General features: G+C 32.5%; 2 protein-coding genes across 4 annotated transcripts in view; both read left to right on the top strand.

Annotated features, from left to right (window-relative positions):
- The window catches only part of LOC117689995 (serine/threonine-protein phosphatase 6 regulatory ankyrin repeat subunit B-like), a 568848-nt gene that overhangs the window by 80472 nt on the left and 464394 nt on the right, over nt 1-23982 (top strand). The gene's annotated exons all lie outside the window — the stretch shown is intronic.
- Nucleotides 23039-23982, top strand: part of LOC136270990 (serine/threonine-protein phosphatase 6 regulatory ankyrin repeat subunit B-like) — a 3084-nt gene continuing 2140 nt past the window's right edge. The window contains exons 1-2 of the mRNA XM_066070041.1: nt 23039-23122; nt 23687-23982. The exon at nt 23687-23982 is cut by the window's right edge and continues 149 nt beyond it. Coding sequence (XP_065926113.1) covers nt 23039-23122; nt 23687-23982 — 380 coding nt within the window. The remainder of the gene's footprint in view (nt 23123-23686) is intronic.

Here is a 23982-nt window from a genome sequence, read left to right as displayed (position 1 = left end):
AATATGCAAAACTATTGGTGATGGAGAAAGAGCAGAACCGGAAAAAGGTACAAAATCATACAATGAAGTTTTAAATATTGTTCACATCAAAGAAGGTATGTATTTCATATTACACTCGTTATGTTTTGTAAAACTAGATTCATGCATTTTCCTTTTACTAAACCAGTAATACCTATCTGTTTTAGAAATACATAGAGAGGAAACTGAACCATTGATTGGTCATGTAAAACATGATAATAAGGGCACAGCTAGTCGTGGAGAGGATGAAATAAAGGCAATAATAGAAGCAAAAACTCATGATCAACAAATCATAGGGAGTTCAGAAAGTCACGGAGGAAAATTACTTACACCATCTATTGAAGAAGGCAAAGGTATCGCAGTCCAAGGTATGAATGCAAAACACAAACATAAAATCTAAGTTATAAACTATCACTTAATATACAGTCACTGTGGTGTTTACAAGTGTAATACAGTACACTGATAAATGAGCGGATGAAATAGCTGATTAAAAGAGAACCATCAGTAACATGTAAAGCTGTTTGATGATACGTTGATATCCTCAGATTACATTAAGAAATATAAATACTAGTAAACATGTACCTTTTAGTAATCAAAAAGATGCAACTAAACAAAAACACAAAAAGACAAAAGGTGGAAGAAAAATGACGTACAAACTATTCCATGGTACTGACATATCATATAAGAGCGCAACTTCTTTGGGTTAAAGCAGATACCACATTCCCACATTGATCATATTATGTTTACATCATCTTCAGTTAAATGTGCATCCTCTGAAGAATACTATCGTACATTTATGACTTTTGTTTCTATCTCAAAAAGTCCATTTTCTTTTTCTTACCATAAAGACCTCTAGAGTTAAATGATAATAAAGACAAACTCATAATACATTGTAATAATTGAATAGGATTATCCCCGATACTTGGAGTAGAAAACTCCATATATGCATACATATATAACACTTTGCTTAATAATAAGGCCATTTTCAAAATGCTTTATTGCACCCGCTTTAGATTCAGTTTCGTACAAATCCACATATACCTAATAATAGACAAGTGAGCTATTTACACTTACAAATTAATATCCCAAAAAGAAAATAATAATTCTCAAGGAAGAACTAAGATGTCTTTTCATACTGAATATGCTCATCTTAAGAATTATAAATGATATTTATTTTAATCCAGCAGATAAGAGACATGCAATTTAAACTTAAGAATCCTTTTTTTTTTTAATTATTTATCTCAACAAAATGCAAAGCCAGTAGGCTTCAGAGTCTCTGCAGAGCGTGCACTCTCGCTATGGAGAACAACATACAACTTTCATATATGTTTACATCATATAAAATATTGTGAGATACAATAGATATATACAATACTGAAATTATGATTTACCAATTGTAATAGAAAAAAATTGTATAATTTTTACTAGAGCAATGAATTTTTGAACATAGTTGCATAGTGAAGATATTTACCAAGGTTACATAACTCTTTGGTATTGTTTGAACTAAATAACTGAACAAGTTTGAACACAGATGGTTTTTTAACATAATAATTCTTAATGTATCTTGATCTTAGTGATTTGTAAAGTGGGCAGTTTAACACAAAGTGTAAAAGATCATCAATGTCGTTGTGATTACAAAAAATACATTTTCTTTCATTTCTGGCAATGTTTTTATACCTTCCAGACTCAACTGCTAATGAATGAGATTCTAATCTATACTTTGTAATGCATCTTCTAAATTTTTTTGGTATATGTTTGAGTACATTTGACTGCATGCAAAAATTATCTATCAAATGTGAAAAAATATAACATTTTGGAGAGTTATTGATAACAGCATTCATTTCCTGACAATAAACATCTATTATTCTTTTCTTTATAATTGGAAAATGTTTTTGGAACACAAGGTATTCTTGGTGTTCCCATGATCCACCAAGACCAATACTATACAATTCTGATCTAATAAATGCTGCCCAATTGGAGCATGACCTTTTGGCTTTACAGTCTATTGTAAGATTTACATAACAGGATTTTAATATACAGTTCGTGGTTCCAAGTAGCTTTAACCAGTACTTTATCATTCTAATAATTCTCACACATCTTAATGGGAGACATCGCAATTCAATGTAAACCGTAGCATTATTACACAATCTTATCATGCTTTAAATGAAAAGAAAAAAAAATATTTACTATTTGACGGATTCGATCCAGCGACCAAACAATCAAAAAAGTCCTTTGTGGTATCACCGGGCCATGCACATAATACATTTATAGACTGTGTTTTCAATACAAGTGGCTGCATACATGAATGTTTTAGGAAAGTCATTTAATTAAACTGAATTATTTGTCTAATTTTCAGTACAAAGACCAAGATAAACCAAATTTAATTTTATATAATGTAAACGTATACTATTAAACCTGTTAAAAATCTTTTAATCGAATATCTTTGGTTTAAAGTGGTTTAAATGCTCAAATATCAAATTTTTATTGTATACTTTAGTCTTATTTTGTTTCAGCAAAGCCAAACTAAATCCGTTCTGGAATAAGATAAAAACTTTTATTTAGGTGCTATCAGTATTTTGTAAATGTTCATTTGGACAGTAAATGTCATGAAGCATTTCATCCAATCAATTGTATTCAATCCATAAGCCTATCTTTTATCTACCAAAATTAACGAATAAAAAAGAAATAATAATACATGTTCCTGTATTAAACCATAAAAACACCACATTGTTTTAAAGTATTTGAATCGGTCTGACTGTCACATTCCTCCTCCTTAAATGATTTTCATCCTCAAAAATCAGGTCCAGGCTCTTCCCCTGGCAGGGGTTAACCTGTCAGTTCCAGGGGTTGGTCACGGCACCAGATGTAACGGGGTGGGTAAAATAATGACAGACCAGACCGGTATTCGAACCCACGTCCCCTGAATCTCTCCGGTGTATTACCAACTGAGCTATCTGGCGCCGGTATGCGAACATCATAACATTAAAAATAGCTATGATTTGATTAAGCAACCCAATGTTGAAATAAGTTTAAATAAATATTAGAGTAAGAAAAAATATTATTAAAAAAATTTAAATGCTTACGTATTTTGAAAATATTATCTGAAAACTGCTCCATACGTCCACTCGAAACTTCACATGAACTGCATCAATGTATGAAAAGTATCGTCAACTTTCATTCGAGCACCTCTAGATTTATTTCAGATTTAGCAAATGTTACATTAAAGAAAACATTCCGAACACATTCACAGGGCTTCTGTAGTGTCATTCTACAAGATCTTTTGTAAATAAATTATTTCAATAGTGGTTGAAATGAACTGCATTCTTAACCACTATTGAAATATTATATTTCAATAGTGGTCGTAGTGAACTACATTCCAAACCACTATTGAAATAATTTATATTAATAGTGATATTTAAAATCATATTTAGCAATAAATGATATTTAATATATAGGTGGTTTGAATAGAAGTTCTGGCAATTTACAAAATGTTCACTATTGTGCAAATTATATACAATACCATAGGACATGATATGTTTGTAGAAAGAGGAATATAAAGAACAAAATATAAATTTTCAAAGTAATATTAATTAAGAAATTCATTCTAAGCTACGATTGAAAAACTAATTTTAATTGTAGTTGTACTTCAACACTGTCTGTGAATTGATTTTCAAAATGGAATTCATAGAGAATAATAAATACCCTTTTTCATATCACAGCCAGTATCAGCCCGAAACTCCAATATCAGCCCGAGGGCCGAAGGCCCGAGGGATGATTTTGGTCGAGGGCTGATACAGACTTTGATATGGAAAAAGGGTATCTATTATTATATTTATTTCATACTTAGTAATAAAATTTAAAAAAAAAAGATCAACTTAAACAAAATGATTTTAAATATCATTTGAAAGTAGTGTGTACATCTATTAAATAAAAAATTTGAGATCTTATTGTTTTACTAAACAAGCTACAAAACCAGAATTTCCCCAGGTTTTCAAATTAGTTGCTCCTAAACAGTTGCTATCAATTGTAGTTTTAAAGTGCACTTTGAAATGTCAACTGTAGCAAATGTTTATTTTTTGTTTGTAAACATGCACAAATGCCGAAACAAAAGAAGGCAGAGGAGTTCCGCAAGGGGTGTGATACGGATCCGTATCAGCCCTAGGGTTGATAACCTGTATCAGCCCCGGAGGCCGATACGAGTTTTGTGATATCATCTGTATCACATATGCAAAAAATCCGTATTTATTACTAAGTATGTAATAAATCCCGAAACACTATTTAAATATTTTATTTCAATAGTGGTTGTATTTCAATAGTGGTTGTATAGTGATTCTTCAAATGAAATATTCCCAACCATTTTTGAAATAATTTATTTAAATAGTGGTTTTATTTCAAAAGTGGTTGCAAAGTGATTTACACTTTGCATTCCCAACCACTATTGAAGTAATTTATTTCAATAGTGGTTGCAACAGTGTGTGCCCTCCTTATATATTGTTTACAATATTATTTCGAAATACTTTAAGAGAACATGATTTAAGGTCTACTGTTTACAAATATGAAGGATTAATATTTACCACTACTATGGCAACGGGAAAACAGCAATGATTTGTACAGAAACATCGCTGAATAAAAGGCGTTTTTCTTTTTAAAAAAATACATATAACTGCTGATAGTATTAACTCTGTAATATTATTTTTTATTACTTGTTTAAGTAGAAAAAAAAATGTCTCATGGTAAACCAAAAAATATGAAATTTTGAGAATTGAGATAACTTCCTATAAAATATACATATTAAAACAAGTAATGTATCCTTCACTGTACCATGGTTCCCGATAGTACAGTTGGGAAAGAAAAAGAATTGTGCACTTCCATGACTTTCATTTATGTCTGCTTGCCTTACCACCACCATTGATATAAAACATAACTCCGCTATAGAGAATAGAAATGGTCATTTATTGAATGATGCAATAAATGACAATGACCAAAAGGCACAATAAAAAACATGTACAAAGTAAAATAAGTTACATGTATGTACATAAATATCAAAAGAAAGGAGACAGATCATTAAAAGTCAAGTTTGTGCCTGAGAGCAACAATAAGTTGCATCAAAAGACTAGAATACAATTTCGGCATAATCGACCTAAAAAATATCTAGCCAAAATTAAATGAGTCTCAAGAATAATGCATATCTGGAGAAAAAGGGGGCGTAGAAATAGTCATTTATTGAATGATGCAATAAATGACAATGAACAAAAGGCACAATAAAAAACATGTACAAAGTAAAATAAGTTGCATGTATGTACATAAATATCAAAAGAAAGGAGACAGATCATTAAAAGTCAAGTTTGTGCCTGAGAGCAACAATAAGTTGTATCAAAAGACTAGAATACAATTTCGGCATAATCGACCTAAAAATATCCAGCCAAAATTAAATGAGTCTCAAGAATAATGCATATCTGGAGAAAAAATGGTCATTTATTGAATGATGCAATAAATGACAATGAACAAAAGGCACAATAAAAAACATGTACAAAGTAAAATAAGTTACATGTATGTACATAAATATCAAAAGAAAGGAGACAGATCATTAAAAGTCAAGTTTGTGCCTGAGAGCAACAATAAGTTGTATCAAAAGACTAGAATACAATTTCGGCATAATCGACCTAAAAAATATCTAGCCAAAATTAAATGAGTCTCAAGAATAATGCATATCTGGAGAAAAAGGGGGCGTAGAAATGGTCATTTATTGAATGATGCAATAAATGACAATGAACAAAAGGCACAATAAAAAACATGTACAAAGTAAAATAAGTTACATGTATGTACATAAATATCAAAAGAAAGGAGACAGATCATTAAAAGTCAAGTTTGTGCCTGAGAGCAACAATAAGTTGTATCAAAAGACTAGAATACAATTTCGGCATAATTGACCTAAAAATATCTAGCCAAAATTAAATGAGTCTCAAGAATAATGCATATCTGGAGAAAAAATGGTCATTTATTGAATGATGCAATAAATGACAATGAACAAAAGGCGCAATAAAAAAACATGTACAAAGTAAAATAAGTTACATGTATGTACATAAATATCAAAAGAAAGGAGACAGATCATTAAAAGTCAAGTTTGTGCCTGAGAGCAACAATAAGTTGTATCAAAAGACTAGAATACAATTTCGGCATAATCGACCTAAAAAATATCTAGCCAAAATTAAATGAGTCTCAAGAATAATGCATATCTGGAGAAAAAGGGGGCGTTAACCCCACCTTAACAAGGTAGGCGATATTTGATGAATACCTTGCATCACAAATCAAATAGTGTCTATCTTGTCAACGCCCCATAAACAAAAACAAAAACAGTTTACTAAAAGGCTACATTTCCTACAAATATACAAATACTGAATTTTCATAAGCAGGTGACATTTAGAAAACAGGACAAACAAAATGGTAACCATCAGCCCCTGTCTGAATGGTTATATAACACCTAACACATACCTCAATAGTAAAACATTGATGTTAAATGAAAATAGTAACCAACAGCCCCTGTCTGATTGGATACACACAGAAATGTGAAATTACATTGAAAATAGTACTATCAGCCCCTGACTGAACAGCAGACAGAAAAGAGTTTTAAAATTGTAATGCAGGAATACGGATATATTTCCTGAAAGCATTGGAGTTCCATCTACCCATTGTTTGAATTTGCAGCTCTGAGAATCCTCTTGCAGCTGCAGTTGTTGCTGCTCCAATGCTGCTCCAATGCGAAAACTATGTGATTGGTAACGGTTAAAATCAAAATTGCAAAATGAAAGGGCAAGACGAAGTTGTTGTGTAAAGTATTGTTTAGAGATATGCGTTTTATCCATGAAAGAAAATAGGGGTCAGATGGAGCAGCATGTTTCCTAACTTTAAGATAATTATGCAATGTTTGGTAAGGACAAAAACATGAGTTATTTTTGTTTTGATGCAGACGAAGGGTAGTAGTGTTAGATTTTGCATGTTTAAAGTGGGGGATGTTAATTTCCACATAACCATTTTGAGGTTCATCTAAACCTGTAAAAACATTACCAAATAGAAGGAAATGTTGTGTAGGATTAGGTGTTTTGGTAATTTCCCCAATGCGAAGGAATGCACAGAAAGCTAAGCATAGCTTTAAGAAGCAGTTTGGTAAAAAAGGAAGAGGTTGTGTGTTCCAAAGAAAGCAACAGTGAGCTTAAAATTTCTGGAGTGATTGGCAATCGGATCAGTTGTTGGTTTGGATTTATGAAAACCTTTTAACATTTCCTTTATTAAAAATGTTTGAGAAATATCCTGGTAACTTCCCAACTGAAAAATAAAACTGAGTGATGAGATAAAAGTACGAGTTGTTGATGCCGCTAATCCTTTGATGTAACAATGAGCTATAAAAGCTGTTAAATGTTTTAAAGAAGGGGGCAGTGGCTGCTCAGTCGGGCCAAAAAATTGAATCACAAAGTTATGATTATTCACATATGTTGCCTTGTAAGCTGAAACTGTAGACTTGGAAAGGGAATTGCGAATGAGTTCATCAACTGTCTTATTCAGATCTTGACATGAGAGGCTGGAACCAGTGTAGGTGTTTTGTCCATATTTGGAAATCTGATGAGGAATTCTGGAACCTGCAACCGAGAGAGTAAATCAGCTGCTGTATTTGCAACTCCAGGAATATGTTGTGCTTGAAAATGGATATTATCTGACAAAGACAAAATCATTAGTCTTCGCATGAGTTGCATAAGCCTGGTATCTTTGGATGTGGTTTTATTGATAACATGAACAACTGCAGAGTTATCCGAATGAATAACAACAGTGGAATTAGCTAGACAAGACCCCCAAAGTTCAAATGCTATCACAATGGGTAAAAATTCACGAACTGAAATATGGCAAGATAACCACTCTTGTGAAAATGTTTCTGAGAACCATTTTGTTCCAAAAATACCCCCAAAAACTAGATTGCTTGCATCTGTAAATAAATGCAGGGAGGACGTTGAATGAACAATGTGTGATGGGAAGAAGGCTTTGCCATTAAAGTTTTCTAGGAAAACCCGCAAAGCTTTTAAATCTGCCTTTGCCTTTAAATTGAGGTTGCGGTGATGATGAGGCTTTTTAAGACCTATCGTCAAGTTAATGAGCCTCCTTAAAAATGTTCGCCCAGGAGGCACTACACTACACGCATAATTTAACATTCCAATAAGGGACTGTAGTTCCTGCAATGTAACAGAATGTCTGTTCTGAAATTTTTTGATCTCAGATTGCAACTGAATAAGCTTATCATTGGGTAATCTAACTTGAAATTGCACCGTGTCTAACTCAAGTCCCAAAAAAGTCAAAATAGTATTAGGGTACACAGTTTTCTCAGATTTAATTGGCAGACCTATATCCTTTGCTAAAACGTAGAAAGCAAGCAAAGAACTGTAACACTCAGGGGAAGAAGGTGCGCCAATAAAAAGAAAATCATCTAACATGTGGACACAATGTTGTACCCCAAATTTTGTAGTTAGAATCCACTGAAGTGCAGTACTAAATTTCTCAAAGAGATTGCATGAATAGCTTAAGCCAAATGGAAATGTTTTGTCATAGTAATACTGATGATTTATCATGAAACCCAGAAGTTCGAAATCGCTAGGATGGATAGGGATTTGTTTGTACGCGTTTTCAATATATATCTTTGCTAATAGAGCTCTTTTTCCCACCTGTTTGATGATCTCTATTGCAGTGTGAATTGACTGATATTGTACTGTACAAAATTCCTTGGGAATGTGGTGATTAATTGAGGCCTTGTCTGGAAATGAGAGATGATGAATTAATCTAAATTCTCCAGGGGATTTTTAAGGAACTAGACCTAACGGGGATACCTGGATGGTCGGAAAGGGAGGCTTACAAAAAGGGCCAGCAATGCGCTGGTGCTTTAGTTCTTGATCAATTCTATGCTGCAGAATATGTTCCTTGCCCTCGATAGAAGAGAGATTTCGAGATATCCTAAACTGACGAGGTCCTTTGTATGGAATTTTGAAGCCAAACGTGAAACCTTGTATGAGAAAATTTGCTAATTCTGACTCATAGCTTTGTAAGTAGTGAGTTAAACTATAGACCTGTATTGGAGTTGAAATTGATTGATCCTTTGGTAAGTGGAGAGGATTTGTTTGAGGTGTTGGTAGAATTGTTTGAATGGTGTTTTGAGGAACTTTTGAATTTAGGGCAGAATTTCCACCAGTGTTTCCCAGCACAGAGCTGACAGACAGGGGGTGGGGGCAAGCATTGCCTTTTGGGCATGTTCCATGGTTATTATACGAGAAGCAGTATTTGTGTTTTGGTGGGGCACGAAAGGGCTATTTTTTTTGCTTTTAATTTGAAATCTAAGCCTAACACCACTGCTTCTTGGTACAATTCCACATTTTTTAGATGCCATGGACAGGCTGCGGGGTCTCGTTGCCTCCAACGCCGAAACTTTTCATCGTAGAGAAGGGCTGCATGATCCCCGCAAGAATCAGCAATTTTTTGAATAGTCTGTGCATAAAGCATTAAATTGCCAATTTCATTTGGGGGTTTTTCTGCCACAATTGCCACATAGATATGGAAAGCTTCAGTCCATTTAATCATGGATTTAATGGGGTCTTTATCATTTGATTTGACAAAAAGGAGCTGTCCTTCTTTATCGATTGACTTGTAATTGTTTGACTCAGGGATGGTAAAGTCTGTTGGCAACAGAGATGAAAATTTTACGTACTCCCCAGCATGAATTTTAGTACGGATCTTATCATCGACCCCCAATGTTAAGAGAGTAGCAGTTGAGGAAGGGGTCAAGTCAGGTAGGTTTGGGGTGTCAGATAATGAGGAACACAGTGTACCTGTGGCTGTTATTTCTTGTAGCAGGGTTGGACTTGCTTCTGCAGATGTTGACTGATCTGTCGTTGGCACCACCGGGGTTGGGTCTGAAGAGGCAATTGTCTGAGGCACTGGAATTTCTACAGTTGACATTTTTTCTTCAATGACCCGTCTACATGTCGTTTCGATAATTGGAGTTATCGAGCTCATGCACGCTCTGACTAAGTCCTCCACGGTTTGATTCGTAGATGTAGAGGGTTGAGTGTCTGTCGAGGGGGATTGCACCTTCCTTCTCCTTTTTGGTCTGGTGGACATTTCTATGTATAACAATAAATAAATGGAGTAAAATAAGTTATTTGCATGAGTAACATCTTCCTAAATAGGAAGGTATTTAAAGTAATAATATGCTTTGAGCTAGTGTTATGCTAAGAGCTATTCATATGCTTAAAGATATTCATATGCTTAGAGCTATGCATTTGCTTAAAAGTACTCATATGCTTTTAGCTAGCAATATGTTGTAAATATTGAGTTTGCCAATGGCCATGAAAATCACACATGTGATCAATGCTTAGAGCTAAAATATGCTTAAACCTATGACATGCTAAAAGTAAAGAACATCATTATGCTATGAGCAGAATAATTACCAAATATTGTTAACCTGGGTACAGAAACGTGTATGCTTATTGCTAAGGAATGTTTGTCATAGAATCAGCAATGTAGTTTTTAGGCCTGACCAGTGAGACAATTGGTTCCAAAACAAACATTTTATATACCCCATAGTTAACGAAAAGTTGGTTATAATATATATACATATCTGTTAAAATTGAATAAACTTGTTTGATACCTGTTTGGGTGTTTAAACAATACCACTGTCAAAGAAACAACAATGACCCGCAGCAGCACTGCCACATATCACTGTAAAATAGGCAAAAATTATAAATAAACACATGAATAATGAAACACACATACATGTATACAGCATATATTATAAAATTAATGCAAAGCAAACATAACAGTTTTTGAAATCAGAATACGAGAATCAATTTCATAGACGTAATGATGAATTATGTTTAACAGTTAAAGTAAAGATAAACAACATAGGTAGAAGCCCCTGTCTTCTAACCTGAATAGTGACAATTTTTAAAGTGTTATCGTTGAAGCAATAAAATGCCTCTAAATTGTCTTTGGAGTTTATAAAAACCCAGTCTGTTGAGATGAACTCCATCACTTAATATTTGATTCTGGCTGTCTGTAAAGCCTCTTAACTTCCAAAATGAAATATGATGTTGTACGCAAGCATCATGAAGTAAACAGATGGCACAAATGGTCCTTCGTCGATATTCCTCTGGTGCAATATGCTTAGTTCTCTCCCGCGGAAAATAGCTAAGGACAGTGACCTTTTGTAAATTAAAAAGATTTTTCAGCTGTGTCAGAAATGTCACTAATCTCATGAGAATCACCTCAATGCTCCAGTCTGGGTCACTCGAATCTAAATTGTTTCCACCTAAACAAACAATCACATACCGAGGTTGATGCTGACGGACGGCAGCAGTTATCAAACTCAAATGTCTGTCACTTGAAATAAATCCCCCACTAATTCCGTAAAATTTTACATCGCTCAATCCTGTAATATCAAACACTGAAGAGCTAGGTAGGCGTGTACCGATATACGAGCTCAGTCTGTTGGGGTGAGAGTCGCCCACACACAAAGTTGTCATCACGCAAAATATCAAAGTTATATAAACGATAAATAATCACAATAAAGTCAATGTTGTCCTTTATCGCATCACATAATTACGGGTATGATGTAAGTGGATATAAAGTCAAATCTGATATCAAGCTGCCAATGTTTACAAACAGTTACACCGTAATGGCCGACAACACCGATTGATCGAGTAAATGCCCAGGTGACGCTGTGGCAATTATTTAAAGTAGACGATGCAATAATGCAATTTACCTATGTAAAATAATGAACTGACGCTCAATGAATGAAGTGGTAAGTTTTCAGGATGCTCAAGAATCTTTATCTTCGATTAACAGTAGAAAGTTTCTTCTTTACAGACAGCAAGTTTTCCATGACTTAAGTTCAGGAAAAAGTGCGCATGCGCAGTCACAATGTATGCAAATTGTCAGATAAAAATATCACAAAATGGGGGAAAATCCCCACATTACCAACTGGCAACATACATAAACCATTTATTGTACATAAATTGTTTTTTGACCTTAAGGTTATGCCTAATTGATTTTAGATACATGTACATGGTAATTTAATGAACATGGTATGGTAAGGGCCAACATTGGAATTTCATCAAATCAGAGATATGAAGTTGATGTTAAATCTTGTCAAATTTAACTTATATAATAATAATGACATATTCTTGGTATATCTGGCACATGTATGCATATAAGCATGCCTCGTGCTCTGGTACGCTAAAATCCAAATTATGGGCATGGGCTCCTTCAAAGCTTTGAAATGGGTCCATGACTACTGAAAGCTATTATAGGAGGAGCCCAAAGAAAACAAACTGTATTTGATTATTTCTAATTTTAAATGAACAAATATTTGAAATGAAAAAAAAATTGCCTTCGAGGATCTTCACTAAACAAACGTTTTTTTTTTTTAAAAATATGCATTCTGCTTCCAACTTTCAAACCTATACCTTTTCATCAGAATAAAATCAAGGTTCTTCCAATTATCAGAATCTGTTGTCATATATGATCATGATAAATTGCAAGTTAATTCTACCAAAACTGAGTAGAACTTACATGTATCTAATCCAGATTTGTGTATTTTGAAATATTAACCAATAGAACATTATTATTTATTTTTTGTAAATTAAAGATTTGTCCAATCCGATTTATTGCCTAATCTGGCGAATTTTTATGGAACCATTGATGTCCAGATTAGACAAGTTCTATTATTTTTTCCCAAGCCCCCATTTCATTGAATTAAGAACTAAAATATAACAATACAGGTTTCTAAAAAATTTCAAAACAGCCACTGTAGTTTATAAAAGATCAGTTTAGATACACAAGAAGGCTTATAAAATGACAATACTAAAGTTGCATCTGTCATAATGGATAGGGACATTATAAAATCAAGGAAATGTTCTAATTGTTCATTTGAAACTTCTTCTCGCAGTTGTTAATTTTATCAAGGATAGGATTTGCAACAGCAAGTTTATGTACAGCAGAATACTTATAACGAGTCAACTCAGGGATATTTATTTTCAAACCACTGTAGCTTTAGTCTTGCACAAACAAACTTAGAATCTTCCTCTGAGCTCCCCAACTTGCAATACTACTGTATGCAGTAGTATCTAACATCTCTGTTGGCTTATCACCGCTGCGACCCGAGTTCGATCCCCGTGATCGACAGTATATTAATTTAAGCTGTAGAACTTGTTTATCAATCGTTGTAAAATAAATATAGTTCAGTTTTCAGTCTTTTCTGTACCTGGCTCTGAATACAAAGCATTTCTAGTTTCCCTTTCTGTTCGAGATCGGAATTTCTAGAACATTGTGCATGATTTGCTTTGCTTTTTTGCTGTAATCATTCTTCATTCCCTCTGAGACTCTTGCCACTCAGAAAATTGTTCAAAGTCTGAAACTGTTTCCAACATGTGATAATCCATCCTGATCTTGACTATTCATATGCATTTGTTCCTGAAAAAAGGGGGAAAACTGTTAAAACTACAAAGAATCACAAAGTGAATAGACTATAAAGGGTTGGTTGGTAGAAACTTTATGCATTTTTTGATGGATAAAACCAGAGGTGTTCCCTAAATATTATTGAAACCTCAGCATAATTAGCAGAATAATCCTTAAGAATGTGCTAATATTAAAGTTTGACATAGTTCCTGATCATCAGAAATCTTTGAGTGGAATATCAAATATGACCATCCACAGATGTTCATTATATGATTTAGTGTGTTCTTGCAACTTTTGAAAAGATTTCTTCCCAAATACTCCCTTATAAAACTATTATTCCCTATAAAGTAAAGTTCTGATGTTTGCATTCTTTTACCTGATTAGAATTTTCATTCTCAGCTTCCTCCAAGAGAGATGAACCTTTCTCAGCATCTATTTCTACTCTAAAATACATATCCTCAGCCTGGAGGATGTAAAAGAGAGATGTATAACTCTTAATTCATTTTAATACATGTATGATTTTAGACATTGTGGTGAACCCTGCCTACATTGTAGTTTCACAAATAAAGAAAACTTTTTGATAATTACATAAAGATGTAGTTTTAATGTTTGCCATTCATTAAACTTGCAGTACTAAATTTGCTTGTTTGAAAGTTAAGTGACACCCATCCAGTGCAGTCATGTAAGTCTAGATAATGGGATAATTAAAGGATTTCCCGATTTTTGAGTTATGGTGCAATTATTAAAATAATATGAAAGTTTCATTTAATAGGCAAAAAAATGTGTATCCCTGTTTCCTTTCCCCTGATAAAAAAAACGGTAGGTAGGGAGGGAAAAATTATTTTTAAAAAAATCTAAAATCTCAAAACATGTGCGTAATAACGAGGAAAACAGTATATTCACAGTATAGTACGATACAAGTACATTAAGAATAATAATAATAAAGATTTAGAATTTCCCACAAGGTCTTAATGTTGTTATTGCATGTAATGTATCCTCACTCATCAATGTGTAGTCAATGTACATGTTATAGGCAAACAAAAATATCAAACACAAATTTGAAACTTAAAAAAAAACTTATCTTATTTTTCAAATTTAATCTATTAATGTATTTACACATTTTATAAATCAATGTTTCTTTATTGTGATAGATCAATGACATTATTCATAAAATTAGTCTCTCTCCTTCTGTGTATTTGGGATATTAGTCTAATCTGTTGATCCACTTAATACCGTTATGTTAACACATGGTGAAGCATCTGTTTAATTCTGAAGATAATTACACGGGTTTTTTGAAAATTTTAGCATTTATTGTAGAGTTATTAACTAGTAACGTTATCAATTTACTGTAATATCAGGATTAAAAGTAATAATAAACACCCTTTTTGTCATTTCCAATGCACGGGGGTGATACATATAGAATATCACACTGTCTGGTATCAGCCCGAGCGGTTGGTATCGGCCCAAGCCCGAAGGGCGCGGGCCGATACCATCCGATTGCTGATACCAAGGACGAGATCAAAACAACAGTGAGATATTGTTTTTATCATATATCTAAAATCAACGACTTTTATTCAAATTCCAAATAAGGAATATAATTTATCACGAAAAAGCTATAACGTTAGATTTTTTTCGGATTTACAAAACTCGTTCGTTTTTATTCTTTTTTATGTGTGTTAAGAACTCTAAGATGTGTCGGACTTTGTTGACAAACCATTTTCGTTTGAAATACAGTAGAAGATAGTATATCGTCCGAAATGAAACACTATCTTCTAGAATTCCAAATTATCGAGAGAGAAACTTCCATCCTTCACAACGTCCTAATGAGTCAAATTCCTTCAATGGGATTTCGTAAGTTTCCTGTCGGATTTTATTCATAAAAATCCATACTGTTATAGCAACTTGTTTGAGAACGTTCATAAGCGCGCCCATTACTTAAATCACTTAATTTACAGTCTCATCTCTGGTTTTCTTAGATTAAGTCTCGTTCCATCCTTCTCTATATCCTCCATAATGTGAATGTTGTTTGATAATAAATAAAGCGTGCTATTGTAAATATTGTTTGATAATAAATAAAGCGCGCTATTGTTCTGAATACACAACCGTTGTGTAGGTTACCTCCCCTTGCTTAGATACATATCACTGTTTGGCGCTATTTTTGACGTATTATTTTTCAATTTTCGGCAATAAATAAAAATATTCAGACGTGTAAGGTGATGCTTCGTTTTATTTATTTGTAAATACGGTTATTCTATTGTTATTTTACAAACTAGTCTTAATTTAAAGCAGAGATATTTGGGAATTAGCGATTTTAAATTTTAGGGCAATACACCCCCTTGACGACGGGCTGAGACAGAGAAATATCAGCCGTCTCACCTAGTCCAAAACACGTGTATCAGGGCTGATACACTACTAGGTATATGATATTAAAACAAGTCCCACAGAGAAAACAAGTCCCATGATATGATAAAACTCATAATTCACAAGGCAAAACTTTTTAAAAGCTTTTATTACGGATTCACTGACGAAAAATCAAAGACGTCGGTAAAGATAGATAACTCGTACGTAGAATGCATACGCCAGCAGAAGAAATCTATATGCCTGCCGTTTAAGGTAACTCCGTACATATAAAATCATGGGTTCAAAGTTAAAAACTTAACTTTTTTTTAACTAACTGGACTTGAATTTCATCAAAAAATAAATAAAATATATATGTATCCATACTATTTAAGATGTAAGGTAATAAAAACCAAAGGCTGAAATTATCATCTGAAAATCACACTTTTTTTGGTTTAAAAATTAAATATAAGTTGATGGATACTTGTTTGTCTATTTAAATTTTATTGCTTACTATGCCAGAAAACTAAAATTAATTTTTAAAAAAGAAAATATTGTTTTCATTAGAAAACTTATAGCATTTAGATATATTACTTAGAAAAAAGTGGAAAAGAGTTATTTCCCTTTGTCATTATTGAATTATGTCGAATATAAGAATGAAAAACGCTTATTAAATATATCCAAGTAAACAATGATTTGAGTTTTTGATGTGCACCTATGATAACATAGAAATTACAAATCTACTTGCAAGAATTTTAATGAATTCATGGTTTATGTAAAATGTATGACGTCACAGGAGGGTGGATTTACTTTAACTTAGTCTTTTATTTCAATGAACTAAATATATTGCAAAATACAATTATTCATGTCTTTACCTAAATTTAGAAAAAACGTGCGAATGGCTGAAAAACAAAGGGAAAACCCTAACGCAGAATTCTTACGACTGTCGATTTGAAATGCACGCCTGCCATATAGTAATGTCATTTTTATTTGTATAAACTACATGCAATTTACAAATTATTTCAGATGGTTATAGAGTAAACATTTTGCCTTATAATTATGTTCATAACTCCACTTATTGCTGATTGATTACTATTGTCTGTCACAGAGGCTTTTATGATAGATTAAAATACAGTGAAAGATTTATTAACTAGTCAATACGAAACACCCAAGGAATGTACATACATGTACATGTATGTACGCTATTACCCTTGTCGAATACCTATATTAATTAATGAATGATATGACTTTTCATTATTATTTTTTTTCAATCAACTGATCGAGGGTTGTTAGAAAAGTTCGCGGACAAAGTGATTTACGGCAAAATTGCTGTAAACTTTGTAGGATGGCGGTATGTTTAATTAAATGACTACCAGTTGAAAATAAGTATGCAAAAAATCATATGAAAAAGATAAAAGTAATACATGTAGTTTTAGCGTTATCACAATGAGATTAATATATATTCAAAGTATTTTCATTATATTATAGATTTTCTTTGCTGGAAGTTGAATTCGCGCAAAATAGCGAATATTTTTTTCGTGTGTTGATTTAATGTTAAACTGCAAAAAGTGTAAGAGAGATATTTATTGATCAAGATGTTACTGTTATCATTTTCCCGTTTTTAGAAATATAGGCGGCTATCATGTCACACGTTTTATCCAAAGACGCTTGGTTTTTCCAGAATTTCGTTAATATTTACGTTACAATCAATTGTTGTCAATACGTTTATAACCAACAGGTGCTGGGTCAAGCAGGGAGAACAATACCTATAAAACATTGAAGAATGTTCTTTAAGGTGGCTCGACACACCAATGCATTATTTGATGGATCGATGAAGAATTCTCTTTGAGAAATGATTATTCAAAAATGACACCTATATCGGCCTCTGATTATTTTATATGATTTTTTTTGGCATTTTTTTTATAGAAACCGGAAACATCGTTTTAACTGCGAACAAGATATATTAGAGCTAAAAATTTGTTATCAATTAATGCACAATACAATTATCTATAAATACATATCAAAAACGGCCAGATAAACTTTGAAATATTTTTGAAAAAAAATATTTATGAAAATGAAAAAAAAGGATTGTAGATATTTTTTAAATCTATGGATAAAAACTGCAGATAAACTGTTACTCGCATTTAACAATTGCTGTACAATCATATTTCAACAAGAAATTGAAACCAAATAGTGAAATTAAAGTATAAATGGAAAATTTTAAAATTGAACCGATCCCGATTGTAATTAAACTGATCCCGAACGAAATCACATAAAGTTAGAATGAATCAAAATTTTGCAAAAATTTCAGGTTGTTTAGCTGTAAAATGTTTTCGTCATTTAATAACTTTATAATTTATATCAATTACTTAGAAAAAAAATGCAGTTTATTTGTAAAATTTCAATTTTAAAATAATTCTGATCGGGATCAGTTTTTTTTCAATCGGGATCGGTTCAAATTTGATAAATAGCAATTTTTCCAGAATTTCGCATTTTCATTTCAATTTCTTTGTAAAATATCATTGTTTAGTAAATAGTTTATGTGACTATATGTTATTTTTAAAATTATATCCATAGATTAAAAAAATATTAAAGAATTACAATTTTGATTTTCAGAAAAAAAAATTTAATTAAAAAATTAAACACTTGACCAAAAGATCTTTGGCATGAATTTATTTATAATTATATTACACATTAATTGACAACAAGTTTTAAGCTCTAATATATTCTGTTTGTTTGCAAAACAGTTTTTCCTATTTCACTGAAAAAATACAAAAAAAATCGTATAAAATAACTGAAAGTCGATATTGATCTCTGTTTTGTGGAATCATTTTTCAAAAAAGATTCTCTATCGATCCATAAAATAAAATTTTGGTGTGTCGAGGAACCTTAAACTAAAGAATGAATCATAGAAAAATTTGAGTTCTTAAAAAAGGTTCTATTATAAAGAATGATGTGAAATACAGCCCAAAGTAGATAGGGAAAAATATATTTCGGAATTTCTCTTTTAACTTTGCATGTACATAAACCTTGATATAAGTACTCTTATAGAATATCTTTCTTACCCAAGAAAAACAATCAAATGGGAAATATTATATAAATCATTATCTATGGTAAGGATACACTGTTTACATTCAATCTCCATAAACTTTTATCTCCGCCCCACATTTGAAAGTCTTTAAAATAAACGTGTACATTTAGGTAATTTTTTCTTCTTCATCTGGTCAATAAATTTTGTCAATTAGGATTAAAAAATAAATGTAAAAGGAAAACATGTACTTCACTGCGCTCATATGTAACTTCTAAAATAAATGCAAAAGTCCAGAGGGTCTAATTTATTATAAACTGATGTTGTTTAACTGGTGTGAACTCTCTTAACCCAATGTACTCGTTTGTACAACGCGTGGCGGGTGACTTAGATTTCCCGGTAAGCGTGTTTGACGTGACTTTATTCCATCTGCTTTAATTTTTAAGAATACCCAAGGCCTATTTGTAAATTATATTATCAACGGGTTTTATTTCTGATCGCTAGGTTTTCCCTCAATTGATGAGAATTTGGCAATAAATAAAGTCACGTAATATGTAAGGGAGTGATGTCTGACCTGCTAAATTCCTTGATATACACATTGTCTAGTAATCTAAGGTCCACTTATTTTATTTGTTTGTATTCATTGAAAAGACAAGGTCACAAACCAGAACAAAAATTACCGTTACAGGGTTAACAAAATCATCGATAATGCGTCAATCATTACAATAAAAAAGCTATTCGAGCTATCAACATTAATCAGAATGTGCATTATTTATTCACTCTAGTTTTAAAATTTTCACAAGCTGATGCTAGATGCTGGTGGATTTTTTTTTAATTCATTGTATAAAAAGGGACCGTTTTCATATGATTAAGTATATAATACTTAATCGGCCCGATTTTCAGCTTTTGTACCGGCGAATCGGTAGAGGACCTACTTGTTTTATATATTTTAAACACTGCATCTTTGCTTAATTTTTCAAATCGAAAAGTATTATTTTCCTAATTGCGTTCATTATTCAATTAGATCTTGAATCTGGCATAAATAGGTGTAGGACCATTTTCCCGTTATTTTGCATACACCCATGTTTGAACGGAAAGTACCTTTTAATTAAAAAAAAAAGATTCAGGTATCTGTCGCAATATGATTGTCGAAACCTGGGTACTGATTTTATAATGGTGTCTGTTACCAATGATTTGTCATACATTTAAACCTGCATCTAATAAGCAAACATATAGTACCCTGTGTATAAAATCAGTTGATATTCTAAACCGTTATTACTTCCAGCGAAATTGAATGAATATAGGCTATTTTAGAGATATTTTATGCTTATTCTCAAAACTGTACAGAATGACAATAACAAACTGTCAATCATCTGAAAAATCATCTGAAAAATCCATAAAGCGAAATACTAAGATTAAGGTGGGATCAGGTGCCTAGAAGAAGTAAGCATCCTTTGTTGACCGGTGTCTTGGATTAAAAGAATTGAAACATTCACATATCCAACTATTTACATGCATACTAGCTATATATCCCTTAGAAAGCTGAAGATTTTTATAATGTAGAGTAAGCTTGATAACTAAGACTATTTTTACCTGGTAATTGTGTAATTGATTTTCTGTTGATATATTTAAACCTAATATTGTATAATAATAAAAAATTGACGTTTGCAAAAGCGCTTTATTTCGGCGAAATCGTATGCTAAGGGCGCGACCAATCTCTTCTTACTTTTGCAATTGCAAAGACCTGCGCATTTGCCTCACATACAAGTAGATTTTAGTGAATGGGGCGGATTCACATTTTATGGTTTTACATTTTACAAAGACTCTTGATGTACAAAAGAAATTTTATAGAACACACGACGATTAAGAATATACTTAGGACAGCGCACCAGCGATGTCTTTATAAATGTGCAAAAAATTTGGATTTGCACATGGCGTGTGTTACTGAAGAGTAAATACAAGGACCTTTTTTCATTTCGAGCAAAATAAGGAAATATGTATTTGATTATATGAAACATGAAATTAAATTACTGTAAACAGCATTCTTTCTTCAAAATACGTAGCGTAGTGGCGAAGTCACACAAGAACATTTTTATTTTTTTTGGGGGGGGGGGGACCTGACAAAACAACATCGTGTTTTAAACTGTGACTAAAATATGTCAAAAAGGAGAACAAATTCCACTTACATACTCTAAAACCATTTAAGGAGGCCGACTTTAGTTTGCATTGCGCATGTTTTTGCGCTTTCTAATATAATACAGTTGATTTATACTTCTTATGATTTTTTTTGATATCATTTATAAAATCGAACACAATAAACAAAATACAAATAAAAATATTTAAATTTTTAAAGGAAATTTTTATTTTTAACACGATTTTTACGTTGTGCGGTAGGGGAGCATTGCCATTGCGCTTTTATGACGTTATGATAAAGTGAAGCTTTGTAGGAGTATACGTTATAAGAATAACATAAAAGAAAAAGTAAAAATTGTACGCTGTTGAAATTTTATATACAGAATGATGCTATCCTCGAAAACATTTTCCTCATTTTTGGAATGAATCCATTATACCAATCATCATTCGTGATGATCCAAATATTTGGTGCATTTTAATATTTTGAGATGGCCCCCCACTAAAAACCAGACGGTAGAATTTTGTGTTGTTTACATATAAGGTAGGAAATGATACTACTAATCATATATAACAATTTGAGAAAAAAAAAGCTATTGTAGTATTTTAAACTGCTTTTATGTGCGGAAAATAACAGTTTCTTATATATTCCTATAGTAAATGTACAATGTACCTCTATTTTGAGATGGTCCCTAAAAGGAACCAGACGGTCGATTTTTATGAACCTTCGCAAGTAAACTAGAGTTGGTTTAAATAACATATGGTTAAAAAATAAAGAGTAATGTTATTCCAGTTTTTCTGCAAAAAAAACCCCAAATCGGCCTCCTTAAAACCATTTTAAAAGAACATTGAGTGAGGATGGGGCCAAAAAACCCAACCCAGGAGAAAGTCATTCTCCTCATCTGATCTACATCTGAAAAGACTAATGAAGAGGTGTTTAAGAGAGAGAGCGTGGCGTAAAGGGCACGATTAGGTTCTCGATTAGCCTTGGAACCTGTGTGTGTTAATAGGTTACTGTATAGATATCTTTGAATATTATGGATCTACTTTTTTTAAAGCATAAACTCAAGAATTGTTTCTGTTTTAAACGTTAAGAATTTTTTTTTCATTATAGAACCACGAATCGAAAAGGCTATATTTGACCAATGGAAACAGGACGACATTGATTTCATTTCAACAACGGCGTGCGAGGAAGTAGAAAAAAATATAAAAAGCAAGAATCTGGTAATTGTTGTTGGTCACTCAGGATCCGGAAAGTCAGCCATCATTCAACATATTGCACTCAAATACAGAGAACAGGGCTGGACCGTAAAACGAGTAAAAAATGTAAAAGATATTGTGGATGAATATAATTCAAGTCGATTTCAAAAAAATAAAACCATTTGTGTTTTTAATGATCCATTGGGAAAAGAATATTTTGATGAAATTTTGAATAATTCATGGCAAACAAATGAAGAGGAATTAAAGTTGTACTTAGAAACAGCAAAACTCGTGATGTCATGTAGAAATCATATTATTTCTGATCATAGAGTGATACGTTATCTTGTGAACCCATCATATATTTTAAACATCGATGACAACAAAAATAAATTATCTGTCAAGGAAAAACGACAGATTTTGAACAAATATACCTCCGATATGAATTTTTCCAACAAAGATCGTGATAAGATCGTTGAAGTTGAAAGGTATTTCCCGTTATTGTGTAAGTTGTATTCTAGCAAAGAGGAATACAAAAATAAGGGTATAGAATTTTTTACAGAACCTGTAACAGTGTTGAAAGAGGAAATACTAGGGTTCAGAAACAAAGACATTGGTAAATATTGTGCTTTGGCCCTTCTTGTACTTTTTAACGATGATCTTTGTGTTAGTGAGTTCTTAAAAACTAAAGACACGGAAAACAAATTTAAACACACGTTAAAACTTTGTGGATTGCCAAAGAACACACCACCTTCTGATATTGAAGACATTCTTAACTCCATGAAAGGCTTTTATGTCCAAAAAATTGAGGATACGTATCATTTTTATCATGATTTTGTGATGGAAGTTACAACTCATGTGTTTGGAACATATTATCCCGCTGAAACAATAAAATACGCCGACATCAGCTTTCTCAGAAGAAGGGTAAAATTAAAAAACTGTAACGAACACGACGAATCGTTCACTATCTATTTAAGTGACAAATACGTTGAAGAACTTGGAGAAAGGCTTTTTACTGAGCTGTTTGGAGAACGCCTGTTAGATGTCGTACTCAATCCCTGTCTAAGGAATGAAAACGTAATTGAAGTACTGAAAAAAAAGATAGCAGATCATCCCAAAAATCATCAAATGTTGGTAGAAACCAAGAAAGTTACAATTGATAAACAAGAACTTCATCGGACATCTAAAAATTTAGTTTTGACAAAACTTTCCTATTTGAATTTAGAAAGTAAAATATCGCCACTTTTTGCTGTCATTGCATTTTGTCATACGCAACTATCAAAATACTGCTTAAACAATCTACAAAACATCCAAACTAATTTTGTCGAATGTTTTCCTGCACTGTGTTGCAATGGTTCAATAGAATTGTTTTCTTCTGCTTTTAAAGACCATGCAGAAGGATCTTTGAAAAAAACATGGGGAGGTTTATACCCTATTCACATTGTATCTGTGTTTCATAATTATGAATTATTTGTTGAGTTGATTAAGATAGGCGTAAAAGTCAATGAAAAGACTGACGGTCACGATGGTTGGACGCCTCTTCTGTTAGCAGCTGGTAACAATACTGAAAACGGAAACTATAACCATAAAGAATCAGGTGCAGAAAGAAGAGATAAGACTGTACAACTTTTACTGAGTAATGGAGCAGACATTAATTTATGTCTGGAGAACGGCGTCAGTCCTCTCTATATAGCTTGTGAAAACGGACATGATAGCACTGTACAACTTTTACTGAGTAATGGAGCAGACATTAATTTATGCAAGAAAGACGGAGCCGGTCCTCT

This window comes from Magallana gigas, chromosome 8, assembly GCF_963853765.1.
Source record: "Magallana gigas chromosome 8, xbMagGiga1.1, whole genome shotgun sequence".
In the NCBI taxonomy this organism is placed as follows: Eukaryota; Metazoa; Mollusca; class Bivalvia; order Ostreida; family Ostreidae; genus Magallana; species Magallana gigas.
The sequence above is the reverse complement of the archived record's forward strand: the minus strand, read 5'-3'. Positions and strand labels throughout refer to the sequence as shown.